The 18,148-nt window shown below is 50.0% G+C and overlaps 1 protein-coding gene across 6 annotated transcripts in view; it reads left to right on the forward strand.

Annotated features, from left to right (window-relative positions):
* The window catches only part of TTLL1 (TTL family tubulin polyglutamylase complex subunit L1), a 32,120-nt gene that overhangs the window by 4,364 nt on the left and 9,608 nt on the right, over positions 1-18,148 (forward strand). For 5 of the 6 annotated variants that reach the window (XM_045554729.1, XM_045554728.1, XM_045554732.1 and 2 more), the window contains exons 2-6: positions 4,794-4,910; positions 12,159-12,367; positions 12,966-13,146; positions 15,320-15,454; positions 16,111-16,219. In XM_045554729.1, the coding sequence (XP_045410685.1) occupies positions 4,798-4,910; positions 12,159-12,367; positions 12,966-13,146; positions 15,320-15,454; positions 16,111-16,219 (747 nt within the window). In that variant the 5' untranslated portion in view covers positions 4,794-4,797. The remainder of the gene's footprint in view (positions 1-4,793; positions 4,911-12,158; positions 12,368-12,965; positions 13,147-15,319; positions 15,455-16,110; positions 16,220-18,148) is intronic. The other variant, XM_045554733.1, reaches the window with a different exon arrangement.

An 18,148-nucleotide genomic window follows, 5' to 3' on the forward strand; every position in this document is an offset into this window, starting at 1 on the left:
CAGCCACTGTTCCCTCCTTTGGCTCTTCCCAAGGCTCCCTTGTCATTGGTCCTAGGTGGTGGTTTCTATGCTAATTTGAAGCATTTCTATTAATAAAAAGAGGCCTTATGTCTCTTTAAAGGAGAGGCGGCCTTAGTTCATTTTTTCCTGTCTTTTTTTTAAACCATGAATGGCTGTCTTGCCTTTTTGCCCATCACTTGACTGTGCCCGGTCTCCTATATATATATTTAAAACTCTACATGGGCATAAATTTTTCTTTCTTGTTTTCCCCCTAGTGCCTTGGAGGGTTACGTCTTGCGCTAACTTCCCCGGGCTGCCGTAACAGAGCACCACAAGCTCGGTGGCTTGGTGAGGCCAAAAGTCTGAAGTGGGGGTGCTGGCAGGGCCGTGGGGAGATCCTTTTTGCCTCTTCTACCCTCTGGTGGCCCCAGGCGTTTTCAGCTTGTAGCAGCATAATTGCAGTCTCCGCCTCCGTCTTCACATGGCCATCTTACCTCTGTGTCTGTGTCTCTGTGTCTCCACGTGGCATTCTCTACCTGTGTGTCTGTGTGTCCAGATTCGCCTCTTCTCATGAGGACATCTGTCGTGACATCAATTTAATTTGATTATATCTGCAAAGACCCTATTTCCAGATAAGGTCACATTTACAGCTACCAGGGTTAGGACTTCACCATTTCTTTTGGGGACAGAATTCAACCCCTAATACGTCTTGTCAATGGAAAAGAATCCAAACTCTGTAACATAATTTTAAAGAGATTTATTCTGAGCCAAATTTGAGGATCATGACCCGGAGCCACACCCAAGAGGCCTTGAGCAAGTGGACTCACTGTGGCTGGGTTACACTTTGGTTTTATACATTTCAGGGAGACAGGGGTTACAGGTAAAGTCATAAATCAATACGTGGGACTCATACATTGGTTTGGCCCGAAAAGGTGGGCCATCTCGAAGCGGGGATGGGGGCAGGGAGGGGCACGGCGGGGGGGGGGGGCGGGCTACAGTTTATAGGTGGGTTTAAAGATTCTTTGGTTTGTAATTGGTTAAAGACATGAAGCTTTGTCTAAAGGCTTGGAATGTTTTAACATAGTTGCTGTTTATCAGAGACAAGCCACCGGATACAGATTTGTTGTGTAAATTGAGGGCCTGCAGGTGTGTCTTACATACCCTTAGGCTTGTTAATGGGTTACAAAGGATGTCCCCAAGAAGGGAGAGGGGCTTGTTGAGGCATGTCTGACCTCCCTCCTCCTGGCAGGCAATTTAGTTTTAGGATATTCCTTTGGCCAGGAGGGGGTCCATTCAGTCAGCCGGTGGGGGGCAGTGAGCCTAAAATTTTATTTTAGTTAACAGTCTCCAAGGGAGCAACTATTGAAAGCAAAGAATCAGATTCAAAGGACTGACCCAGATGCATTCTTGCCCTGTCCTGTGAATGTTTATTGTGTGTCCCTCATGTGCCAGTGGAGTTGGTGCTGGAGATATTGGGGCCGCGCAAGGTGGACTGTGAGCTTTGAAACAAATGCCCGCTCTTCAGTCTAGAAAGAAACAGTGGAATGAGTCGGAAATAGGTGACTAAGAGCATCCTGCCCTCCAGCTGACAGCTGAGAATGGCTCCCCGGGGCCTTTGAACTGTGCCTTGCATGGCTGGTGGGAGTTGGAGGAGAGGTGCCTTTGCAGGTGGGGGGACAGAGCCAGCACAGGCTTGCAGGCAGGAGAGGGTCTGGCAGGTACGTGGAACACAGGAAGGGCTTGAGTTCAGCCGAAGCCCTGCGAGAAGGGGAGCGAGCAGCAGGGTGGAATGGTCAGCCCGAGCCAGTAAGTGACATGATTCAGAAATATTTATCGCAACAAGGGAAGACTCTAAGAGCATCTTTGGGGATGCCGTCCACTGAATATTCTGGCTAGTCATGGTTTTGCCGTAGTATTCATAAAATTCTTAAAGAGTGTCTTGATTTTGTGCTGTGTACATTTTGTCTGGGGACTAACTGTGTTTTAGGTGAGAAGCGGAGGCCAGAGTCAGTGAGGCTGAGGAGAACTTGGACGCTGCCGTGGCTGCTCCATGAGTGCCTGTGGTAGATACAGCCCGAGACTGGCCCGTTAGTGACCTTTGTCCACACGACGGAAGGGAGGGATGGGGCCCGGAAGAACGCCTCACGGTCCAACTGAGGCACTTGCCTCCTTGGAGCTTCCACTTCCTTCCTGCTCAGTGAATGAGGCTGAGAATACTTGCCCAGTGTGCCTCGTCTGGTTTTGGGGCCACACCCCTGGAAGTGTTTAGGACACATAAAGCTGCCTGTGAGTATCACTTGCTGCCTTTGTGGCCTCAGGTCACACTCTTCCTTCTTACGCAGCCAGAAGCCAGTGACTGGTGTGAGGTCACCCACTGAGACTTGTGTTGTAAGCGCCGAGTGTGAATTGTGCAGCCCGGGTAGCTGGGTGTGGGGTCTCCGGGCTGGGGGCGGTGAGTCTCCCCGAGATCCAGGTTCTGCAGTCGGACTATGGGGGCAGAGTGCAGGCAGGGAGGGATTCGGGGCTATGGAGGCCGAAATCGAAGAGTGAAGGCGGAATCCCCTCCGCCATCCACGTAGATGTGCCTGGGGGTGTGAAGTGCGTGGAATTTGCTCTCGTTCTGGGACGTGAGTCAACACCACGCGCAGATCTGGCCCTTTTGCTTTTGCTGTCATCTTGGCATGGTGAGTGCTGGAGTTCCACGTGCATCGTGACCGATCACTTAACAGTCATTTACGTGGCTCCTTGGAGCTTGCAGAGAGCGATTGTTTGTATTCCTCGTGTTGCCCCCGTGACCCGGGCACAGTCCTCATCCTGCTGAAGGCCAGGTGCACAGAGGGGAGTGACCAGCTGTGTGGAAAAGGTGGCACCTTAGCGTAGGGTCACCTTGGGTTTGAATCAGGGCACCAAGACTCCTTGAGTCTGGCCCTTACACGGGCTTTTAACCTTTGCGCCCCAGCCTCCTCCTCCGTGAGGGAGGATAGTGATGACGATGGTGACGGTGAGTATTTCTGAGTGCTCGCTGTGTGCTGGGCGCTGATTGGTGCTGTACCTGTGGGCCCTCGCCCCATGGGATGGGTAGACACTGTTGTTATCCCCACTTTACAGAAGAGGAAATAGAGGTTCAGAGAGGTTAAGTAACTTGCCCAAAGTCACACGGCTGGTAAGTGTTGGATCTAGGCCTAAAATCCAAGCTGGGTAGCCCATACTGTACCGTGGTCCTGCCTCTGTGACACTGTGACCCTCCAGCCTCGCTGAGGGGTGAGGAGGGAGCAGGCTCACGGGAGAGCCAGGCGTGTCTGGGACCCATCTCCATGTCTCAGGCCCTTCCTGCCCTACAAGCTGCCCCGAAGTGGAGCTATTGCCAGTCCCTGGAGCAGGTGCCTCCGTTCATAAAAGGCCCTCAGAGCTCTTAGGGCCCCCTGGCCTTCAAGCCCGGTTTTGCATGGAACCCCTTCCGAAGAAATTGTGCACAGAAGCATAACAAAGTGTACTGGTTTATTGTTTAAAAGTACCACTCTTCCTTCTGCTGTCATCCAGGTGGAAGTCAGTGGCGTGAGACCACCCAGTAAGATTTTTAAGTACAGCGTGTGAACTGTGCAGGCTGGATGGTTGTGGCTTGGGGGGACAGCCCCCAACAGCCTTCTCTGGGCAGACTTGGGGTGGGAGCCTAGAGTCCTGGGCTGCCCGAGCCGTGCGAAAACCAGACTCTTCAGAGGACACTGAGGTCCAGAGTGCTCCTGGACCTAGCTTAGAGTCCCACAGTGCTGTTGGCGGGCCTGGGACCACGGCAGTCAGTCTGAACCGAGAACCCCCACAGCCGGGCATGGAGCTGGGCCCTGGGCATGTAGCAGTGAGGAGGCGGCTGGGACAGCAGGTGCTACCGGCAGAACTGCGGGGCTGCTGAGGGGCTAGACACCTGGTCTTGGAGGGGCGGGGAGGCTTTGCGGAGGAAGTGTGTTGGTGTGGGCAGGTGAGTGTGAGAGAACAAGGGCAAAGGGCCCAGCACATGCAAGGCCCTGGGCCTGGGGAGAGAGTGGGCAGAGAAGTCCACTGTGGCAGGAACAGAGGGTGAAGGAGGTGGTGCAAGGTGGACCTGGAGAAGCAGGTGAGGGCCAGGGTCTGCGAGTTTTAAGGACACTGAAGGGCCATGGAGGGTATTCAGTGGGAGGCATGTGGTCACAGAGACACGTAAGGTCACACTGCAGTTACAGGCCGTGCCCAGGGAGGGGAGAAGGACACAGGAGCACTCCGATCGGGACAGTCATGCTGACCCCATTCACACTTCAGAAGTCAGCTCAAGGGTCCCCCACTCAGGGCAGCCTTCCCCACCCACCCTGAGCAGGGCCCATCCTCCTGCCCGCCTGGCATAGCCCCACGTGCCTCTCCTTTGTGGTTCTCGGCGCATTTGCAGTTGAACGCTTGGTGATTGTTTATCTCCCACTAGACCAGGGTTTCTCAGCCTTGACACAAGGTGCCGTTTGGGGCTGCATAATTTGCTGCCAGGGGCCATCTGTGCCTTGTCGGAAGTTGAACAGCATCCCTGGACCCTACACGCTAGATGCCAGAGGCATCCCCCTCCCCAGCTGTGACAACCCGTATGTCTCTAGACATTGCTAAATGTCTCCTGGGGGACAGAATGGCCTCTGGTTGAGAACCACTGCCGGGGTAAGGTCGAGGTTGGGGTGGGGGACATAAGCTCGTTTCCTGTGGTGTTTAGAGGATTCCTTTGGTTTGAGGGGCAGTTAGTTGATGTTGAAGTTTCAAAGTTCTAACAACTTGATCTCTTCCAGGATTATGGCAGGAAAAGTGAAATGGGTCACTGATATCGAGAAGTCAGTGTTGATCAATAACTTTGAAAAGAGAGGATGGGTCCAAGTGACGGAAAATGAAGATTGGAATTTTTACTGGTAAGTATAAAAGGCAGGGCTCTATTGCTTTTCTGAAGCTGACTTGTCAGTCTGATTAATCTACTGTGGCGGATGCAGAGTGTGCCTTGTGAAGCACTGTGTCGTCAGAGGTCGGTGTCTTCAAGCCGTCCCTCGTGCTGTCCCCCAGCACACGTTTTTCATTGGGGCACATCATGAGTGCACACGCTGTGGGGTCCCGCACCCGCTGCCTGTCAGCCTGGGGTGTGAAGTGCAAGCTGTATCCGCACAGCCCAGTGTGTTAACACTCTGGAAAATCTGGGTGAGAAACAGGAGCCCCAGCGCCCGCCTTCCAGTGAGTGAGTGTTCCAGTCAGTGCCCGGAGGGATGGGAGATGCCGTGGGGAGAGCGTGGGGGGCCAGCTTTGGCTTCCCTCTCGTGTGCCAAGAGGGTGCTAGTTGGACTGATCAACAAACAATACCAACAATGGAAGACTGAGACTAGGAAAAGACAGCAGCCTGGCACTGACTCTGGGCCCACTGGACCCAGATGGGAGCCTGAGATGCGCCCTGGACTCCTCTCTCTGCCTCCCCCACCTCATGGGGTGAGGTCTGTGTCCTCCTCCACTCTCCTCTTTTCTTCTTCCACAGTGGCCTCGGTGCGGGCCTGGTCTGCTTCCTCCCTCGGCTGAACCGGATTCCTGCTGGGCGCAGCCTCCCTGCTCTGGCACACCTGGACAGGCAGACATGCAGCTGTATCTGGCCGCTGCTTCTGCAGCTCTGGGCCTAGAGCATTGCAGTGATTCCTCAGGTGTTGGGGGCTGGGAAGGGAATATACTAGGGCCGATGGGGCTTTTTCGCCCTACACAGCTCCCAGCTGCTGCCTTGAGAGGTGTTACTAGGCCTCTCTGAGCCACCTCCCTTCTCCCCCACCCTGCCCCCGATGCATGAGGCTGCACATCTTTTTGTTTTTGTGTTTGAGACAGGGTCTCACTCTGTTGGGTAGGCTGGAGTGCAGTGGCATCATCATGGCTCACTGTAACCTCAAATTCCTGGGCTCAAGCAATCCTCTTGCCTCAGCCACCCAAGTAGCTGAGAAGACAGGTGTGTGCCGCCACACCTGGCCAATTTTTCTATTTTCTATAGAAACAGGGTCTCGGTATGTTGCTCAGGCTGGTCTCAAACTCCTGGCCTCAAGCAGTCTTCCCATCTTGGCCTCCCAGAGTGCTAGGATTACAGACGTGAGCCACGGAACCTGGCAGGTGTATCTTTCTTGTTTACCTACTGAGGCATGTCTTTGTACATGGTGTACTTCTGCCTGCCACACATGCACACGCACATGCACACACACGGCGAACCCCAGCCCATCATCAGAGACGGCTCATCCAGGGTTGGAAGCCCAGTCTCTGGGGCCAGATCCTGCCTCAGTTCACATCTTGGCTTCTCTGCATGCCTGGCACGTAGTAGGTTCTCTATAAACGTGTGCTGTCACTATCCCTTAGGCACCAGTGCGAGGCTGCTCTGGGAGTCACCCCTGCCTCTCAGGCTCCCAGGTGGCATTATTCAGTTGCCATGGCAGCGGATGCTATGTGCTATCATGTCCCCTACCCATCCCCTCTTCACATTATACTGAGAACCCTTGAGAGTGAGGTCTTGCCTGGCTTATTTCAGCGTCCCCAGAGCCTGGCATGGGCCTGGGCACACAGTGCACTGGCACCCGGTGTCTCTCTCCACGAGCAAGCACAGGGATGGCCCTTACTTTGCCCCTAACGACAGTTAAGTCACCTCTGTTTTAAACCACAACTTAGTTTGTCTTCAGGAGCGTGGAGTGCAGGTGGAGCATTTATAGTCACTCAGCACCTGCGTATGCTTTGGCATCTAGTTTGCATTCTTACCTCTCCCAGCTAAAATGCAGTAATTGATCCAGAGTCTGTTTTATAGGCGCGCTGAAAGAAAAGGCTGAATGAGACTGTATTTGAGACAACTTGCAGCCCGCAGCTCTGTGCCATGGGCTCAGCCAGCGCTAAGTTCTTCTGGTAGACTCTTAGCAGGTAACCGCTGCCTGGGCTGGGACCGAGCGCCTCCCTTCCTCATGTCGCATGAGAAGCATTCTGGAGCTATTCTTAACAATAGTAACGAAAGAGAGATAATGGGAGAGAGAAGAAAAAAGCTAAGTGGTATAACAGCCTTGGCTATTTGATATCTTAAGAGCTCCTGTTCTAAGCGTTAAGTGTACTGTCAGGTTTTTAAAAATTGGTTAGGATAAAATACTGTAAACAACTAAATGTTAAACAGTATTGGAAAGGTTAAGTACATTAACTGAGTGGATTATGGTGCAACCATAAAAATAATTATAACAATTGTAGTGCAATTTGGAAAATTGTGTAACGGTAAGTAAGAAGTAAGAAAAACATATTATGAAATTGTGTTTGTATTCCATTAACAACTGCAAAAATAGCTGGCATATGGGCAGGAAGTAGAAGGAACGTGAAACATGAAAACAATGACTGTGCTAGGGTGGGTGTATTAGTTATCTATTGCCAAATTAATGCGGCGTAACAAATGCTACAAAACTTAAGGGCTTACGACAACCATTTTTTATTGTTCATGAGTTCATGGGTTTGGCTGGGTGGTTCTTTTGGTCTGGCAGGGCTCAGCTGATCTTGTCTGGACTCACTCATGCATCTGCTGTCAACTGGTGGTCATCTGGGGCTTGGCTGTCTGAGATGCCCTTGGCTGGGGCAACAGGGACTTTTTCACGTATCTCTCATGTCCCTGCAGCCTGCCAGCCTGGGCTTGTCTTCATGGTGGGGGCAGGGGTCCAAGAGGGAGAGTGGGAGCTCTCAAGGCCTTTTAAGGCCTCGTCTCAGAATCAGCACATCACCACTTTTGCCACATTATTTTTGGCCAAAGCAAGGCATAAGGTCAGCCGAGATTCAAGGCGTGAGGAAATAAATAGACTTTATCTTCAGGTGGGAGTTGTTGCAGAAATTACAAGGGTTATGGAAACAAGAGGGGTGGGGAGTTGGGGCCATTTTTATAATCAATCTACAGAGTAGGGAAATGTTTCAATATTATAAAGGGCATCTTGGAGAAATGACCAATTCCAGGCATAAGGAGGAAATGTACAAGGTGAGCTGGGAACAGCTTATTGTGCCTAAAAGCAAGGACTTGATTGACAGCTACCGGAGTCACATTAATAGGCCTAAGGAGACAACTTGAAGAGCTCCATTTGCCCAAAACAGGGTCAATTTGAGCATCAGTAAGAATAACTGCAACAGATTGAAACTCATCACATGTGTTTCAATCTATGAGTTCATACAAATACAAAACCAAAAATCCCCAAAAGCTGCTTACCTGGTTTGTGGCAGATTAAAGATGGCTGCAGTTTTTGACACCACTCCCCTCTGAAGGTGGTGTCTTTGTTCCCTCCTCATGAGTTTGGGGAGGCTTTTTGACTGCTTTGACCTATGGACTACAGTAAAAATTATATGTGTCGGTCCAGGCCTTAAGAAACTAGTAGGCTGGGTACGGTGGCTCACGCCTGTAATCCTAGCACTCTGGAAGGCCAAGGTGGGTGGATCGTTTGAGCTCAGGAGTTCGAGACCATCCTGAGCAAGAGCGAGACCTCGTCTCTATTAAAAATAGAAAGAAATTATATGGACAACTAAAAATATATATATATAAAAAATTAGCCGGACATGGTGGCGCCTGCCTGTAGTCCCAGCTGCTCGGGAGGCTGAAGCAGGAGGATTGCTTGACCCCAGGAGTTTGAGGTTACTGTGAGCTAAGCTGACACCACAACACTCTAGCCTAGGCAGCAGAGTGAGACTCTGTCTCAAAAAAGAAAAAAAGAAGCTAGCAGCTTCCACTTCCTCTGTTGAAAACACACAGAAGCCCTGAGCTGCCCTGCAAGGTGACCATCCTGAGGCCATCGTGCTGCCGTGACCACAGGTAGGTGCTGTGCATGGCAGTTGCAGCTGCGCCCAGCCTTCTAGTCATGCCCGCCAAGGTGCCAGACATGTGAATGAAGCCTTCTTGGGCCCCTAGACCAGCCCATGTGCTGGCCGAAACTCACTGAGTGACCTCAGTCAACACAGGAGCAGCAGAACTGCCCAGCTGAGCCCTGCCCTGATTCTTGACCTACAAAACCACAAGATCCAGCACAAGGGCTGTTGGCCTAAGCTGCTAGGAGTGGGGTAATTTGTTGTATAGGTAACAGAATGCAGCATGTGACACACCTCGGGGGTTAAGGAACCTGCTTGTTATTTTGAAATACTGGTAAATGAAAGAATCAAGCACCGATGCTGTTTCCTCTATGAGCTGTTTCTCGAGGCATCTAAATTGTTGATGAAGGGAAGTTTCTCCTTGTAGAATGAGAAAGAATATTGCCGTGAAAAAACAAACGTAAAATTTCTCATCACTAATCTTTATATTGATTATATGTTCAAATGGTGATACTTTGGATATATCGGGTTAAATAACATATTAAAATTATTTTCACCTGTTTGTTTGTTTATTTTTGACAGAGTCTCACTCTGTTGCCCTGGATAGAATGCTGTGGTGTCAGCCTAGCTCACAGCAACCCCAAACTCCTGGGCTCAAGCAATCTTCCTGCCTCAGCCTCCCCAGTAGCAGGAACTACAGGCACATACCATGACGCCTGGCTAATTTTTCTATTTTTAGTAGAGACGGGGTCTCGCTCTTGCTCAGGCTGGTCTTGAACTCCTGAGCTCAAGTGATCCTCCCACCTTGGCCTCCCAGAGTGCTAGGATTACAGGCGTGAGCTACCTTGCCCTGCCTCACCCATTTCTTTTAACTTTTTTTTTTTTTTAAATAGCTACTAGAAAATTTACAATTACCGATGTGGTCCTCAGTTGTAGCTTGAGTTCTATGTTTCTGTTGGATCATGCTGCACTAGGTGGTGCTCCTGGATCACTGACATCCCAAAAAGAGAGACACCAGGCTGCACATGCCTGCTGTTGGCAGTACACACCACATGGGATGTAGACTTGCCCGAAAATCCACCTGTTGCTCATCCAACCTCTAGGTCTGACTACCAATTTCCAGGAAATTTAGGGGCCAAGGGAACATGCTAAATAAAAGCCTAAGGGAACCTCTACAGGACAGCAGCTAGTGACCTCAACAAATAAGTTGCATAGTTAAGAAAAAGGGAGGTAGAATGGATGGATTAAAAGAGATGTAAGAGACAAAACAACTGTCACAAGGTCTGGCCCTTATTTACACAAGCTTTAAAAACTATCAGGCTGGGCGCGGTGGCTCACGCCTATAATCCTATCACTCTGGGACACAGAGCTGGGAGGATTGCTCAAGGCCAGGAGTCCAAGACCAGCCTGAGCAAGAGTAAGACTTGTTTCTATTAAAAATAGAAAAATTAGCTAGGCATCGTGGTATGCACCTGTAGACCCCAATACCTGGGAGGCTGAGGCAGAAGGATCGCTTGTGCCCAGGAGTTGGAGATTGCTGTGAGCTGTGATGACACCACTGTACTCTATAGCCCAGGCAACAGTGTGAGACTCTGTCTCAAAAAACAAACAAAAAACCCACTATTTATCAGACAATTAGGGAAATCTGAACACAAATTAATATTTGATGATATTCAAGAATTCTTTTTAGTTGTGATAATATAAAACAGGATATCACATAATATAAGAAGGAGTCTTTAACTGTTAGAAATGTTTTATTTTATTTTATTTATTTATTTTTGAGACAGAGTCTCACTCTGTTGCCTGGGCTACAGTGCTGTGGCGTCAGCCTAGCTCACAGCAACCTCAAACTCCTGGGCTCAAGCGATCCTCCTGCCTCAGCCTCCCGAGTAGCTGGGACTATAGGCATGTGCCACCATTCCTGGGTAATTTTTTTCTGTGTATTTTTAGTTGTCCAGCTAATTTCTTTTTAATTTTTTAGTAGAGATGGGGTCTTGCTCTTGCTCAGGCTGGTCTCGAACTCCTGACCTCGAGCGATCCTCCGGCCTTGGCCTCCTAGACTGCTAGGATTACAGGCGTGAGCCACCGCACCTGGCCTGTTAGAAATATTTTAGATGAAATGATGTGATGTCTAGGGATTGTTTCAGAAAAAGCCAGTGCTATGCGGCGTGGGTGCGTGTTGACTGTTGAAGTTGGGTAATGGGGTTCCCTCACTCTCTCTTTCTACTTTTGTGTGCGGTTGAGCTTTTCCATAATAAAAAGTCAAAAAAGATTCCCTTTATTCTTTTTTATTTTTTGAGACAGGGTCTCACTCTGTTGCCTGGGCTGGAGTATAGTGGTATCATCATTGTTCACTGCAGCCTCAGACTCTTTGCCTCAAGCGATCCTTCTGCCTCAGCCTCCTGAGTAGCTGGGACTACAGGCGTGCACCACCACGCCCGGCTAAGTTTTTAAAAATTATCTGTCTTGCTATGTTGCTCAGGCTAATCTGGGACTCCTGGGTTCAAGTGATCCTCCTGCCTTGGTCTCCCAAAGTGCTAGGATTACATGAGTGAGCCACCATGCCCAGCCAGATTACTTTTATTCTAATTATCGTGGAATCCAAAGAAACCCCTTGGGTGCTCTGGGCACCCTCTTTCGGGTGGTGCTGTTGGGTGGGAGTAGGGTTGGGGGGACAGGGACCACAGTCAAGAGGCCAGGTGGCAACCTGCCTTGTTCTGTGACTCATTGGCTCCTTGCAGGGCCAGCCTGTCCCTCCTCCATACTCCTTCCCTGTCCCTCTGTGGGGCTGGTGAGGACAAGGGTATGGCAGGGAGATGATGGCTTTCTTAAAGGCTTGGAAAGAATCCGTTTCTCTTTCAACGCTGTTGTCTCCATCCCCAGCAAGCTCTTCAGGAACATGAAATGCTGACTCAGGGCCCTTAAATAACCCCTCTGAGTTTGGTTTTAAGGGGTCCTTGACCTTCCTGAATTTGGGTGCAAATATTGTGTGAGTTTTCTAATTTCAGAGTCAAAGGGGCCTGTCTTTGCATTCATTTGTTTCGTTCATTGCATTATCAGTAATGTTGTCACGAATCAATAAACATTTATTGAGCACCTACTCTGGGCCAGAGAGTGAAACTGTTCAGGGTACAGAATCAAAACAGCTCCTGCCTCACACGGTCCAAGTCACGCCCGTCCCTGCACAAGTGTTCCATGCTGCTGGGGGCGTTGAGGGAGCAGCGGGCAAGGGCGGTGAGGGCGTGGGCCTCCTGGTCAACGTTCGAGGGGCTGTGACGGGCACTGCCACCACATGGACGTCGCCACCGGGCTTCATCCTGCACACTTTCTGTGCTGTCTTTCAGGATGAGCGTGCAAACCATCCGAAACGTGTTCAGCGTTGAAACCGGGTATCGGCTCTCAGATGATCAAATAGTCAACCATTTCCCGAACCACTATGAACTGACCCGGAAGGATCTCATGGTGAAGAATATTAAAAGATACAGGAAGGAGCTAGAGAAAGAAGGGAGTCCACTGGCAGAAAAAGATGAAAATGGAAAATACCTCTACCTGGGTTTGTGCCTTTTCACTGGCCTCACGTTTGTAGTTGTGAATGTGTCTGTGCAGGGTGTCGTGGGCACTTGTTTCGTTTCAGACATCTCTAGAAATTTCGGGGGCGACTGGGGCTCAAGTTTAGAATCTGAGTTTCTGTGAGTGCGTTGGGAATGGATGTGCTTTGTGGGTGACACTTCCAGAGCCGCACACTGCCACAAGGGGTCAGCATGCGCCTAGCCATACGCAGGGACGGTGTGTCCCTGTCCCATCTGGTGATAAAAGCTGGACTGCTGGTTGGCTGCAGAATCCCTTCACATACCTGGGCGGAATTATATAACTGACCTCTCTGGGCCTCGGTTTCCTCATCTGCTAAATGGGAATAGCAGTGCCTAGCTCACAGGTGGCTGTGGGGGTTAAATAAAACGGGTTTGTAAAGTGCTTACAGCACGCAGAGCTCAATCAAGGCAACTTGTTGGTATTAGAAGTCCTTGATCTGTAGACACTGCAGCGTGTATGGGGGGCTGAGGAAGCAGCCCTGGAAAAGGCCGTGCAGTGTTTTCTGTTCGTGCCGCTGTCGGGCTGGCTCATCACCAGCGCTGGGCGTCTTTCGCTTTCAGACTTTGTTCCCGTCACCTACATGCTGCCCGCCGACTACAACCTGTTCGTGGAGGAGTTCAGGAAGAGCCCGTCCAGCACCTGGATCATGAAGCCCTGTGGCAAAGCCCAGGGAAAGGGCATCTTCCTTATCAACAAGCTCTCGCAGATCAAAAAGTGGTCTCGGGACAGCAAGACATCTTCGTGAGTGTGGGAAGCCACCCGACCTGTGTGCTGGGGGCCAGTTAGCGGTTCCATGGCATTCTGCAGTCTCTTGGCCATGAGCTGGGTGGTCCTTGCTCTTAGGAGTGTGCGTCACTTGTCACAAGGTATAGCAGGGCTCTGTGGCTGTAATAGTGTGATTACTCACAGACCCTCCCGAGGTTAGTTGAGAGGGAATGGGAGTAGGTCGCCAGCAGGGGCCTTGCAGGCACTCTACTTCACATGCTGGCATGGGACCCGCTCAGTCGCGGGAGTTCTGAGGCAGCAGGGTGTGTCTTCAAGTCCTGGGGGCTCAGGGTCCTGGGGTCCTGGGTTTGAATCCCAGTCTGACAATTACTGGCTTACATTTTGCTTTTAGACCCTCGGTGTGTTGCATGCTTCATTTGGGTAAACTGGGAGCACAGTAGCACTGTCATGGGGTTGTGGTGGGGTGGAGTGAGCTCACAAGCGTAAAGCGAGTGGTGGGGGCTGGCACACCCCAGCCAGCGGCGGGTCACTGTCCTCGTGCGCTAGTCTGCAGGTCAGGTCCAGTGTCCTCCTGGGTTTGCCGGCTCTTCTCTGCCCCTGCAGTTTCCTTAGCTGCTTGGAAGTGCCCAGGGGCCATCGGGGCAAAGCCTCGGTGTGAGCCTTTCCCAGTGGGGCAGATGACTTGCCTGTTAGGAGTTCCCAGGGTGGCAGGGGACGCCTTCTCATTGTGTAGTACGTTACACTTTGCTAGCCCCCAGATAGTCACGCCCAGGGAGTACTTCGCTGAATGGGCTCCCCGGACTGTCCTGCAGCTGCTGGCACTGTCCCCTGGCCGCTATCCCTGATAGCTACCACTTCACCCCCGTTTCCTCCTTGGTGAACCAGCCTCTCACTTTGTGAGAGGGAAGGAGCTTGTCACCAGCCAAATAAATACCCCTTTGGTCTTTACTATCAATTTTTCTTAATTGACTTTAATTTTTAGAGCAGTTTTAGGTTCACTGAAGAATTGCACAGAAGGTACAGAGAGTTGCCACGTGCCCTTCCCCACATGTGCACAGTCTCCCGTGATCAGCACCCCCCACCAGAGTGGTATATTTGTTACAAATTGATGGTCTGACACTGACACATTGTCATTGTCACCCAAAGCTGGGGTTGTCTCTTGGTGTCATCCATTCTTTGAGTTGGGACAAACATATAACAACATGCACTCACCATTACGGTATCATACAGAGCAGTTTCACTGCCTTGAAAATCCCCTGTGATCTGCCTGTTCATCCCTCCTTCCCCCCAGTTCTGGCAACAATTGGTCTTTTTACTGTTTCCATAGTTTTGCCTTTTCCAGAATGCCATATAGTTGGAATCATGCAGTATGTAGCCTCTTCAGATTGTCTTCTTTCATTTAGCAATATGCATTTAAGGTTCCTCCATGTGTTTTCATAGCTTGATAGCTCGTCTCTTTTTAGCACTGAATAGCATTCAGTTGTCTGGATGTACCACAGTTTATCTACTCACCTACTGAAGGACATCTTGGTTGCTTCCAAGTTTGGGCAATTATGAATAAAGCTGCTGTAAACATCCTTGTGCAGGTTTTTGTGTGGACATAAGTTTTTCAACTCCTTGGTGTGATTACCAGATCATATGGTAAGAGTAGGTCTAGTTTTGTAAGAAGCTGCCAAGTTGTCTTCCAAGTGGCTGGACCATTTCGTATTCCCACCAGCAATGAATGGGAGTTCCTGTTGCTCCACATCCTCCCCAGCATTTGGTGTTGTCATTGTTCTGAATTTCAGGCATTGTGATAGGTGTGTGGCATCTCATTGTTGTTTCAATTTGCATTTCCCTGATGTATGAAGTGGAGCATCTTTCCATAGGCCTAATTGCCATCCATGTATCTTTTTTAGTGAGGTGTCTGTTAAGGTCTTTGGCCCACTTTTTAATGGTATTTGCTTTCTTACTGTTGAATTTTAATGGTTCTTTGTATATTTGGGGTAAGAGTCCTTTATCAGCTATGTCTTTTGCAAATATTTCCTACCAGTCTGTGGCTTGTCTTTTTATTTTCTTGACAGTGTCTTTTGCAGAGCAGAAATTTTTAGTTTTAATGAAGCCTAGTGTGTCAATCCTTTCTTTCATGGATTGCGTCTTTGGTGTCATATCTTTTACCATCTAATTTTGACTTTTCTCTGATGCTTAGGTTTGTGTCTCAGTCTACTAAAGAAGCCTACGTGATCTCTCTCTATATTAACAACCCGTTACTAATCGGTGGGAGGAAGTTTGATCTGCGCTTGTACGTCCTGGTGTCTACGTATCGCCCGCTGCGCTGTTACATGTAAGAGGCCTTAGGGTTTGTTTCCATTCTTTTTTTTTTTTTTTTTTTTTTTTTTTTGAGACAGAGTCTCACTCTGTTGCCTGGGCTAGAGTGAGTGCCATGGCGTCAGCCTAGCTCACAGCAACCTCAAACTCCTGGGCTTAAGCGATCCTACTGCCTCAGCCTCCCGAGTAGCTGGGACTATAGGCATGCGCCACCATGCCCGGCTAATTTTTTCTATATATATTTTTTAGTTGGCCAGATAATTTCTTTCTATTTTTAGTAGAGACAGGGTCTCGCTCTTGCTCAGGCTGGTCTCGAACTCCTGACCTTGAGCGATCCACCCGCCTCGGCCTCCCAGAGTGCTAGGATTACAAGCGTGAGCCACCGCGCCCGGCCTGTTTCCAGTCTTAAGATTTTGTTTTAACCTAATGCTTCTTACTGCTTAGCACCATCATAAGGTTTAGTGCAACAGTGTATGCGCAGTGCCTGGCACAGGGTAAGTACTAAGGAAAATAAGAGCAGTTAACCCTGATGCTAATGTGAGCATTACGAATGAGAAAGCAGCTCTTTTAAAAATTTAAAACAAAAACAAAAAGCAACTCTTTAGAGAATGAAGTCATACATTTTAGTTATGTTTTTTCTCAGACTTTGGATTAATCTAAATCCCTACATAGGTACAAGCTTGGGTTTTGCCGGTTTTGCACAGTCAAGTACACCCCAAGTACCAGCGAGCTGGACAACATGTTCGTGCATCTCACCAACGTGGCCATCCAGAAACACGGGGTGAGTGCGCCTTCTCTGTGCTACGCAGTGGGATGACCTTGTGGGCTTCTTTCTTTTTCTATTTTTGCTAGAGAGGACAGGGCAGACGTAGGAATGATATCAAGCTGTGCCCTGACTGAGGCCCTGGCACCGAGGGGCCTGGGGGCTCTAAGCCTCAGGCGTGGCTGTCCTGGGGTACATCAGCTGAATGCCGGCATTAACAGTATTACCTTACAGGGTTGTAGGGGGCGTTGCGTGAGATGATTTATCTGCCTGGTCATTCATCCATTCCACAAGTATGGACCGTCGCTGACTTCACGGTGGTTGGCTTACAGTTTTACCTTTACCATGGTACGAGAGCAATACACGTCCGGTAGAGACCGTACTTCGAGTACCCATGCAGCAGTCTGTCCTTCACTTTCAGTACAGTATTCCATAAATTGCATGAAAGAGTCAATACTTTATTATAAAATAGCCTTTGTGTTGGGTGATTTTGCGCAGCTGTGGGCTAATGTAAGTGTTCTGAGCACATTTAAGGTAGGCTAGGCCAAGCTGTGATGTTTGGTAGGTTAGGTGTGCTAAGTGCATTTTTGGCTTACGATATTTTCAACTTACGGCAGGTTTATGGAGACATAGCCCATCGTAAATCGAGGAGCATCTGTACTCATTGAGCACCTGTGCAAGTTGGTCCCACTCTAAGTAAGATACAGTGATGGGCAAAAACTACCTTGGGAGCTAATGTCATGGAGACCAGAGCTTCTGGGGAAAAGACATTCATCAAATAATCACACTGATGAACGTAATTACAAACTGAGCTGCTTGCTCTGAAGGCAGGGAAGCCACACCTAGAAGAGCGTAGAACCAAAGGATCCCCTTGTCCGGTGGTTGGAGAAGGCTTCCCTGCAGAGGTGGTGCTTGAGCCGGGATTTGAAATACGAGCAGGGATGATCCAGAGGAGGTGGGGGAGGAGCTTGAGTAGGGGTGTGGCGTGTGCCAAGGCCCCGTGGCAGGGAGGAGCACTGCAGGAGCCAAAAGGAAGTCAGGGTGGCCAGAGCCCCGGGCGCCAGGGCAGTGGTCCGAGAGGGAGCAGCAGAGGCCGGCGAGGGTGGACACACAGGGCTTTGTGGGCCCTGTTTGGATCCGGGGCTCTAATCTAGTCCTAACACACACCGAAGGTCTCCTTTCCTTGTGAAAGGCTCTTCCTTCTATTTGAATCTTGCTTAAATGGAAGCCTCGAATGCCCCATCTTTTTTATAATTTGAGGAGTTAAGACAGTGAGTATTGGTATAAAATAAGGTTTTCTGAGTAACCTGTATAGAGTCTGGTTAGACCAGGCTGGGCTCAATCCTAGGCCTGTCCCTTCCCTCTGTGTGACTTGAGCAAGTCGCCAGCCCCCCAGGCCTCAGGTCTCCCCATGGAAGCCAGCGATTCACCTTGCTGGTCCTGGACGACTTCAGCTACCGTTTACCGAGGCTGAATGTCTTCCACGTGGGCTGACTGTGCTCACCCACCTGCCAGGCCTTCCTGAGAGCAAAGCAAGCAGGGGTCATTGGCACAGCTCTTAAAGGGTAGAACAAGAAGGACTCGACCAGGACCTTACTATTGGGAACTGGGGAAATGATCTTTCAGGCAACACAGCACAAAACCATCAGCCTTTCGTGAAAGCCGAGCAGTGACATCAGAGCCTTCATGGCCGGGGGGCACATGTAGCTCATTAGTGGGCATTGGGGTGGAATTGGCGTTGACCAGCCACAAATCCACCGGCGCTGGGGTCCCTGAGAACCATGTGGAGTGTGCCAAGCCTCCTTGATCTGGGGGTGCCAGACTGAACCTCGAAGGGGCCTTCTTGGGAGACTGTTTGGCTGGGTCACTTATTTCCATCAGTAAGAAACAGAACCCAGTTTTTTAAATCCCCAGGAGGAGCGAGCATAGGCAGTACGTTAGTTTGGC

Source organism: Lemur catta, chromosome 6 (assembly GCF_020740605.2).
Source record: "Lemur catta isolate mLemCat1 chromosome 6, mLemCat1.pri, whole genome shotgun sequence".
NCBI lineage: Eukaryota > Metazoa > Chordata > Mammalia > Primates > Lemuridae > Lemur > Lemur catta.